The sequence below is a fragment of the Diceros bicornis genome, chromosome 5 (assembly GCF_020826845.1).
Source record: "Diceros bicornis minor isolate mBicDic1 chromosome 5, mDicBic1.mat.cur, whole genome shotgun sequence".
Lineage (NCBI taxonomy): Eukaryota > Metazoa > Chordata > Mammalia > Perissodactyla > Rhinocerotidae > Diceros > Diceros bicornis.
The window spans coordinates 82725656-82735582 of NC_080744.1; the positions used below are offsets into that span (position 1 = coordinate 82725656).

At 51.9% G+C, this 9927-nt stretch overlaps 1 protein-coding gene across 1 annotated transcript; it reads right to left on the reverse strand.

Annotated features, from left to right (window-relative positions):
* PGPEP1L (pyroglutamyl-peptidase I like) lies at nucleotides 1-9224 on the reverse strand. The gene is made up of 4 exons (XM_058540483.1): nucleotides 9204-9224; nucleotides 2224-2346; nucleotides 979-1205; nucleotides 1-241 (listed from the first exon to the last, which is right to left on the reverse strand). Exons 1-4 carry the CDS (start codon nucleotides 9222-9224, stop codon nucleotides 1-3), a joined length of 612 nt encoding a protein of 203 aa, XP_058396466.1.
* Between the last annotated feature and the right edge of the window lie 703 nt (nucleotides 9225-9927).

A 9927-nucleotide genomic window follows, 5' to 3' on the forward strand; every position in this document is an offset into this window, starting at 1 on the left:
CTAAAGGAGCAGTCCCCCAATTGGTTCCCCTTGGCTGGAGTCACGGAGATTGAGTTTTCTGCAAACGAGGCTTTGAGCTCGGGCTTTCTCCCTCTCCTCCAGCATTTCCTGGATGATCACTTGCAGGGCTTTTCCCAGCAGGCTGGCCGGGAGCCAACGAGATAACGGAGGGATGTGGATGAGTGCCGCGCACCCATTTCCATGATGCAAAGACAGGTAGTAGGTGTAATCGCAGACATATCTGCAACCACACGAAACACCATGTTACTCCTTGGACCAGCCTCTAACCTCAGTGAAATGAAAGCAGAAGTGGCCATGCAGCATCCTCAAAGCATGAGGAGGGAGGACACCCCCCCAGGGAGACTTAGGTTTTGTTCTTCTGCCTCAGAAAGAACATGTTGCTGGGAATGAGGTGGGGAGAGACTGGCTCTTGGCCTCATAATCCCCTACCCAGCAAGTGGCCAAGCCCAGGGGAAGGGACCAGATTTTCAACCAATTAGTCCAAAACAGCTTTACCACTGTGAACCCCTCTCATTCATGTCTGCATTGAGTCATTTGTTCATTTATTCTTTGGGCGGAGGAGAGGGTCAAAGTTTGGAGAAACAAAGGTAAATTAATCTTTACTTGAGGCTAAATCAGAATGGTTAACTCACAACTTTGGCCGCAATAAATAAAAATAAAACATCCACAAAATGTTAGTGGCACTCAAAATACGCCTTCCCGTGTCTTCTCCTCTGTCAATGCACCAAAGGCCGTGTTAGGGGGAGGGGGTCTTGGAACCGAGACCTCAGGCGGGTGTGTGCAACGTTCTGGTCTGCAGGGGCTACTCTGGGACGGCACCCCGTGACCAAGTGCCTAGCCGGACGGCACAAGATGGCCTCTTGGGGGAAAAAAGGCGGACGTCCCTGAAGAAAGAACGACACTGGAGCCGTTTCTCCTCCCCTACCTGCTCAGTGACCCCACACCCACAGAACATACCTGCCTGCGTCCCGGGAAAAGGCCACCTCCACGCCCTCCACGGCCACGCGCCTGCTGATCGTCTTCATGCTGACTCCCGACGCGATCACTTCCGGGCCGTCCGGAAGGCACACGCCGCCGTCGGGCCGGAAGCCCCGGATGTCAGCGTCCCGGTAGCCCCGGTTCTTGCCGCACTGTTCCAGAACGATGGCCTTGGCGGCGGCGTCCAGGCCCACATGCACGGCGAGCTGTGTAAACACACGTGAGATGTGCAGGCAGAGAGAGAGGGAAACTGAGATCTGCTCTGCTCACCAGATGTGGCAGAAGGGCCAAGCCGAGGGGGAGCTCCAGAGTGCAAATCATCTTCAAACCCCAGATTGGCACCACAGCCCCCGATCCCGGCCTCCTCTCCTAGCTAATGTGCTGGAAGGTAAAACAGCTGGACAGAAGCCCATGTGGCATTTAATTCAAATACTTCTATATTACAAAATATTCCTACAGGGCAGTATATTCCCTTTTTCCCCCTGGGGTCCAGCTGGTATCTAAGCTGGTATCTGGAGAAGCTTAGCATTTCAGTGGAATCTTCCATCTCTTTTATGAAACTCTAATAAAGGAAGTTAGTAACAGTCTAATAAAATATTGTTAGACTTTTTTGAGCTGATTATTCTTCATCTTTGAAAAATAGCTGCTGAAAGTTTTATCAAAACATTTGGGCTGTTGTCTTAATGGTTTGGTGGTGTAGGTTTTGTTAATCTCATCATCTGGTCTTCATATTTTTGGGATATTTGTGCCAGTTTTTTTATATAGTAACTCTGTCTGAATAAAACAGGCTGAGTGTGATGAAGATGAGCCCTCCCCAGATGGGCCACTCTCCCACCTCCCAGTACGAGCCTCCTCCGGCTGCTCTCCCAGGCCCAAAGGGTCCTCGCCTCACATCGCAACTCACGGCCAGCCTGCCCTGCGTGGGCACGGCTGGGACCTAACCCAGTGGCCTCTCTGTTAGGTGGAAACTGTCTTTGAGCCCTGACTGGGAATAAAGCTTCCATTTCTTTTACTCTTTCCGTCTCTCCAGAGTCTCCTTCCAAGAGCTGCTCCATAGTTCAGCTTAAACTTTTACAAACAGACCCAGAACCTTATGAAATAAGCTGGGACCTTACTGTTGGGATGTGGGGCAGGGTGCGCTTTTGAGCCATCAACCCTGGATCCACAATGTCTTCAGCCCCCTACCCCTACTCCTGCCCCACCGCTCCCCCAGCTGTCATTTACTTGCGGTTGAAGATCTTCCCAGATTCTGGTGACCCTCTGCTTCACCTCCCTGTAATCTACAGGCAGCTCAAGAGTCCGCAGCTCCACCTCCGTGTCACTCCCCAGGCCCAGCTTGGAGAGCTCCTGCAGAAAGAAGCAGGTAGACTCACCTCCTTGATGGAGGGCCAGGGGGAGTCCCTGAAAAGCCAACACTTGGGGTCATCCATTCCACTCCCAGGGGCCTTCTTTGGGCTTGGACCCTGCCCTCAAGGAGCTCACACAGTGGCCAGGGGCCAGCCGAAGAGTCATGGTTCCTGCCCCTCAAGGCCCCATGAAGCCATTCCCACCGAGGTGCGGTACCCAGGAGGCGTGTCTGACCCAGCCTGCGGGTTAGGATGCAGATCACAGAGGGGATGCAGGGGAGTTCTAAGAGACAGAGGGGGATGAGCCAGATGAAGAGCTGGGCAAGGGCATGCCAGACAGGAGGAGCTGCAGAGAAACAGGGGAGTGTGAGAGCCTGAGGCCTTTGGGAAACGTGGTATGACATGGCACTCTTGGGGAGGGGGTGGGGGGGTGCAGAAGCCTTCTTGCGTGTGCCCTTCACCTCCAAGGACAGGACGTTTAGCAGCCCTGGACTCTGACCCGAGCATTAACTGCCTGTGGCACCCCCAGGCATTTTGAGAAGTAACCCACCACCGCCAATGGTGTATCCGGGGGCATTACACATGGGGGCAGAATGAGAACAGAAGCTAGAAAAGTCTGTGGAAGCCAGATTGAGTGCTTAGAGGCTGGATTGATCCTTAGGGCAAAAGGGAGCCGTCAAAGGATTGTGCGCAGGAGCTAATGAGTCGAGCTGCTTCCTGAGGATGGAGGAGGTGGTGGAGGGGGGCTGGGGGGCATCATAGGGTGGATTTTGGATCGCCGGGTTTGAAGGACCCAAGGGGAGCTGGTCCCTCTGCTCTGTGTGCCTGGAGCTCACAGGGAGGCTTCTGGGGAGACACTGGCATGTCACGGCAGCAAAAGCCATGAGTTTAGGTGAGACCTAGATGGAAAGAGAGAGCACCGGCAGGGAGAGGAGAAGGGCTGTGGAGAAAACTCACCATCAGGGAGCATCCTCCTTCAAGGACAGGAGAAATGGCAGACAGTTTGGAAGGAAGAAAACCAGGAGAGTGAGATCTTAGAGAGGTGCATTTCACTGTTAGTGAAAGTTAAATTAGGAGACTGAAGGCCAACCCTGGAAAGGCCAGATCCTTTCCCTGTACTGGGAGCTGTGCTGGTCACCAAGATGGTTTTGGATTAGAGTCTCTGTTTTTCTTGACTCCCTTTCCTGGCATTTCAGGACACCCAGGAGCATGCATCGCTGGATGGAGGGTGCAGCCAGGGCTGTGTGGCCTGCCCGAAGATTGCAGGCAGGAGATTCCAGGGCCTGGGCCTGGACTTCGGAGGAGACAGGCGAGGATGACGTATCCAGCTGTGGGTCAGCTTGTGCTGCTCTCATCAGGAGGGAGGTGTTCCTTCTGGCTGACTTTTGGTGTCTTGGATCTGTCCTCAACCAGCTCAGCCTTCCTGAGGGGCTCTGCTCTGTCCTCCAGATACCTACTCAGAAGCTCAGTTCCCTTGACCAGCTTAAGCTTTGTTCATTTCCAAAAGTAAATGCCAAGATCACATCCCCATTTTGGACCTTGAGGGAGAAGTCATTTGCCTGACTGACGGTGGGAGGCAGGAAGGTGAGCCAGGCCACACAGGGCAGGGGGCTAGAGGGCCTTGGAGGAAGTGGGCTGAGCTTTCAGGTGGACATTCCAAAGGCCAGACAGACCAAGGGGGTTCTAGACAAGCCCAAGTTCCTTGTGATGCCGTCTGGGTCCCCTGTCCTGCAGAGAATGAGTTAGGCTGCACAGGCCCAGGCTCCTTCAGGGTGCTCCCAATTCAGGGGGTCGGGGCTGGAAGGCATCACTCTTGGGTCACCTTTGGCTCTGTCATGAGGGTAAGGAGGCCTTGGCTTGGCTCAGGGCTGCTTCTGGGAACCCAACCATCTGGGCGGAACCGGTTTCTTCTACTCAGTGGAGTTCTCATGGGGTCTGGCTCTGAGCAAAGGCTGCAGAGGAGCCCCAGAACTGGAGTTGCCTGGGAATCTGCTTTCAGGGCTGTACCCTGAGGAGCTGCCCTAGTTTGGTTGTCAGTGGAAACATCGATTAATTATGCTCAATAAGCCTGCAAAGAAAGCAGTGCCCACGGGACAGAGACATCCACCCTGAGCCGGGCAGGCCCACTCCCCCCGCCCCCCGCCCAGCAGTGATTGGCCCATGCCTCCTCTTCACATAAGGATGCAGCTCTGCTTCAGGGTGGGCACATATGTAGAGCCCAGACCAAGGCAGGCCACAGCACGAGCACCCCTTTTTTTCCTCCACCACAGGTCTTTCTTCCCACCCCACCCCCAAGCCAGTTGAGGGAGGAGAGGAGAGAGAGAGAACCTCTGGATGTCTTGTAGAAGATCTTCCAGCTGCTGTGTGAGTTTGGGAGCCGGATCTGGGGAGGTCCTTTGCATGAGTTTGCTGTGGCTGTTGTAACAAAGGACCACTAACTGTATGGTTTAGAACAGAAATTTCTCATCTCACAGTCCTGCAGGGAAGAAGTCCAAAATCAAGGTGTCAGCAGAGCCGTGCTCCCTCTGAACCCTGTAGGAGAAGGATCCCACCTTGCTTCTTTCAGCTTCTGGTAGCCCCAGACATTCCTTGGCTTGTGGCAGCGTAACTCCAGTCTTTATATGGTCTTCCCTCTGGGCCCATCTGTCTCTGTGTCTAGATTTCCCTGTTTTATGAGGACACTGGTCATATTGGATTGGAGCCCACGCTAATGATCTCGTCTTAACTTGATCATCTGCAAAGACCCTATCTACACAAGGGCCGATTCACAGGTATTGGGGGTTAGGACTTCAACATCTTTTGAGGGGATGTAACTCAATCCATAACACTTTCTGAGGCCGTGATGGCATCACTCTTGCCAAACTGTAGATCTCCTTGGCATTTATAGAGCTGGTGTGGAATGGAGGGTATTTGACATTAGACTTGACTCCTCTCTCTATTTCACTTATCTGAAAGACGATGCCCAGGAGATTAGAAAGCCCTGCTTCTGTTTATCAGGTATTTCCTTTCAAGCTTCCAAGCTGGAGCTCAAACACACTTGACTACTGGCTGACATTAGAATCCACCCTCTGGATTCCAGCAGAGCTCCTGGTCTGGCGCTGCACTCCATAGCCAGCCACACATGTCACACATTGCCTCACATCAGCTCAGGTCACTTTTTGCCACCAAACAACTTTTTAAAAACTTCTAATTTTTACAGGTCTTTGGATATCAGAATTGCTGGTAAGGAATTGTGGACCAGTATAAACTTGAACTTGTTCCTGTATTGCCTTGAAATTATTCTCTGGTATCTCCCTTGTGTATTTTCTCTTCCTAAACTAGAATGTCACTCTTTCCTCTTTCTCTCCACAGTTGTCTCTCCACAGTTGTGCTGATGAAGGCAGAGCCTGCAGCTTGGTGGATCTGCCCTGTCACCAGTGACAGGGACTCTGCTAATGTGCAGCCAGCCTCCCCTGGGAGGAAGTGACCACTGCTGCCCACGCTGTGGGGCTGGGAGTCCCAACCCTTGCTGGTTTCCCTGGAGCCCTTCAAGCAGGGGGAGGAACAGGAGAGCAGGGGGCTGACAGGAGAGCAACTGCAACCTCCTCTGGCCACAGACCTCACCTGGGCCTGGGCCAAGCTGCTTGGACAGCCCTGGGAGTCTGCAGCCATTCCAAGGTCACCAGGACGGGTGGTTGGCTGTATCGGTGTAGGAGGGTTCTATGGACTGAATGTTTGTGTCCCCCTAGATTCATATGTTGAAGCCCTAATACCCCCCAAATGGAGTATTTGGAGATGAGATCTTTGGGAGGTAATTAGATTTAGATGAGGTCTGGAGGGTGGGGCCCCCAGGATGGGATTAGCATCCTTATAAGAAGAAGAGAGACCAGAGCCTTTTATTCTCTGCCAGGTGAGGACACAGCCAGAAGGTGGCTGTCTGCAAGCCAGGAAGAGGGTTCTCAACAGAAACTGAATCTGCTGGTACCTTGATCTTGGACTTCCCAGCCTCCACAACTGAGATAAATAAATATCTGTTGTTTTAGCTGCCCACCCAGTCTGTGGTATTGTGTTATAGCAGCCCGAGGGCTGACTGAGACAGGGCTTCCAGTCGGTAATGCGGTGAGGCCTGGTTGAGTTTCAGACACATGCCAGCTCATCCAACCAGCTCGTTATGAAGCTTGAGAGGGCCATGGATGACCTGGACCTGCTGTCGGAATCTGATTAGGGAGATCCAGGAAATTTTTCCAACTGGAAATCATGGAGCGAGACTCCAGGCCCTGCCTTATGTGGACACTCTGCTCTCTCTCTCTCTCTCAAACACACACACACACACACACACACACACACACACTTGGTGTCCTAGATCACCTACACTGTGACTCCTGGCAGATAAGGCATTTGAGAAAAATCAGCCAAGTTGGTGGTTATTACCAGCCTAGGCCTGGATTGAGGAGGCTGCAGGGCAGAGGGGGGCACACGCAGAGCTAGACCCCAACTGTGGTGCCACAGGAAAGGCATGGGCTCAAGGATCAGAAAGACGTGGGTTTGAGACCTGGCTCTGCCACCTTTCACTGGGTCCACTCGGGTGTGTTATTTAACCTTGGTGCACCTCAGTTTTCTAATCTATGAAATGGGATAATTAAAAGTCAGAGGGGTTTTCACAGATATTAAATGAGATGATCTACAAAAAGTGCCCAGTGCAGTGCTGGCACATAATGGGGGCTTTATAGGAGGGATCAATGCTTCTAATTGGCCCACATTAATTAGAGAAAGTCATGCAAGAGGGATTTATTGAAAGTGACATTTATTAGAATTTGATGAGCCCGGGGCCCGTCAGAAGCAGTGAGTAGAACATTCTGCAGAAGCAGACGCCAGGCTGCTGGCTGCCGGCGCGCTTGCTGCCGAGAAGGGCTGGTTGTTTAGGAAAGGGGAGCGTAGGTTCTCCGCAGGCCTAGAGAGAGCCAGGGGCTTGTGCTTTCCGGACTGGCATGCCTTCTCAGCCAGACTTGCAGAGTGTCTGTGCTAAAGGGCGGAGGGATAGCACCTGGAGGAACCACCTGGCCAGAGTGGACCCCAGGGCACTGCTTTAGCCAAGGAATGACCAGGCTCAGGCGCCGACTGCCCATGCGGGCCCAGAATCCCTCAAAAAAGCCTGAACCCCATCAGTTGCAAAGGTCCTGGGGAAGCAGGAAGCCCCGCCTTCTGCCTCTTTCTCCCACGTCTTCCTGTCTCCATGTCTTCCGAAATCTGGTCGCCAGGAACACATGGCAGTTTAACAAAGGGAACCGAAGGAAAGAGAAGAGACACCAGTTGCTCTCTGAATTTTTTTCAAATCCACTGAGGCTGTGGCACCAGCTGGTGTTGCAAAACAGTTGCTGTTTTTCCAAAATCTGATTCTTCCCTTCTCAAGCGAGAGCTCCGGGCTCGCACCAGGAGGCAGGGATGCAGGGCTTCATTCCGTCTTTCAAGAAAACTCCCGGAGCGCCCAGCATGGGTCCTCCACGCAGGGCTGGGCATGTCCTGGAGGGTTACATTCTCGGAGGGGACGAGGATGAGGACTAGAAACAGGAAGTGATGACTGGCGTCCTGGTTCAAGGGCTCTGTGGACCCCCACTGGGCTGTGGAAGGGAGAAGGAGCCTGAACCCCACTTCTTCCACTCCCGATTGTGTGAGTTTGGGCAAATTATCGAAACTTGCTGAGCTTTAGTTTCCCTATCTGTAACACATAGTGATAACCGGCCTCCCTCATGAGACTTGTTGTGAAGGTTAAGCCAGACCACCCACGTGGAGGTGCAGCCTGAGAGGGCTGCCAGGAGGAGGCTCTGACTGGGGCTTGGAGGATCAGCAGGAGTGTGCCCAGAAAGGAATAGTGAGGCTTGGAGATGTGTGCAAGCCTCCCTCTCTCTCCCCCACTTCCTCCCTCTCTCTCTATTTTCATCCTTTCCTCTCCTCCTTCCCTCCCCTCCCCACTGCCTTCCCTTCCTCCCTTCCTCCTTCCTTCCATTCCTCTTTCCCTCAGTCATCCATCAATCATTGGACGTGGACGAGACACCTGCTGCAGGTAGTCTCTGTGCTGGGCCCTGGCTGAGGGTCTTGGGGACGGGGGAGGGTGTGCGGGGTATGACAATGGAAGAGGGAGTGATAACAGGTTCCTCTTGATCTGCTGGGTTGGAAGGGACCCGGGAGCCATCAGGTGGTAGCTGAGACCCAGGCTTGATCCCCACCTCCCCTGACCATGGAGAGAGAAGAAAGCTGAGCCAGAGCTGGGACGGGCTCATCAGGAGGAAGCAGAAGCCGCAGAGATGGGAGGAGGCCTGACATATTAAGTGTAGGCTAGCTATCAGTGGGGTCTAATGCAGCCATTCAAAACAACCTTGCAAACAACTTATTGACACAGGAAAATCTCTGAGAAGGAGTAAGTAAAATAAATGAGTCTCTTGGCCTGTTTCCTGCAGCCATTCATGGAAATGGAAAGATCCTAAAATGGTCATCCCTTGAGGGAAGAGTTAGGGGTGACTCTTGTTTCTTGTACTCTGTAAGATTTTTACAGTGGACATGTCTGTACTATTTTTCTGATTCTAAAAGCTTAAAAAATGGTCTGGTGATCAAACTAGCTGCCCCCGGAGAACCTTCCTGTGTACAGGCCCATGCCCAGCCCCTCACCACAACCCTCCTGATGAGGTGTTCACACTGTCCCCATTTTATAGAGGAGGAAACTGAAGCTTAGAGAGGATAAGTTTAAAAGAAGGGAGGAGTTCCAGGAAGAAGCCTCAAAGGAGATATTACCACAACAATGGCGTCAACTATATAGGGCTGATCATAGCCCTCACAAGTGCTTTTGGAAATCTTGGGATTCTGTTTTAAGGTCACTCTCTTTACCTTAACAGTGCCAAGTTCCATTCTCCATAGGTGAGGATTGTCCCAGCCCACTCTCAATATCCTTAGTCATTCTTCCAAACTTGTGGGTCATTCTTGCCCGAAAAATCCAGGAATGAAAAACAGCAACCCCACGATTCCCAATTCTCTGGAGCAGTTGTCTCCAAATTTTTTGATCATGCACGCACACACACACACACACACACAATCATTAGCTAATAATGTCTCAAGACATGAAACACACCTCGAGTGGGCTTCATTACTAACAGTGGATGTAAATCTACATTTTCAATGGTTTTCTTAATTCCTCCCCCCTTTTTTGGCCAACTTCTTACCAGATTGTCATTGTTTTTATATCAGAATTTGGCTGACAAAGAGCACATATGAGGGGTAGAAGAAGTGTCGCTCAGCTGTTTTCACATGTTTGCTCAGGTTTACATTATTCATGTTATCTTCTATCTGTGGGCTTTTGCAGGTCATTTTTGTGAGGATTCCTTGAACATAATTTGAGGATTAATTAAAACTGGATAATATAATCCTGAAACCCAATAACTGGGCTGAAATACTTTGTAGTAAATTAAAGGTGAATCTGAGAGGAAGTGCCTCTCTATCGTCAGGGCGGCCCTCGCGCCAGTGTGACACGTTCCCTCTCAGGACACCATGCCTGTCCCAGGACCTGCAGACCATACAAAGCAAGGCCAGCGTCGGCCCAGCTACAAAATATTGG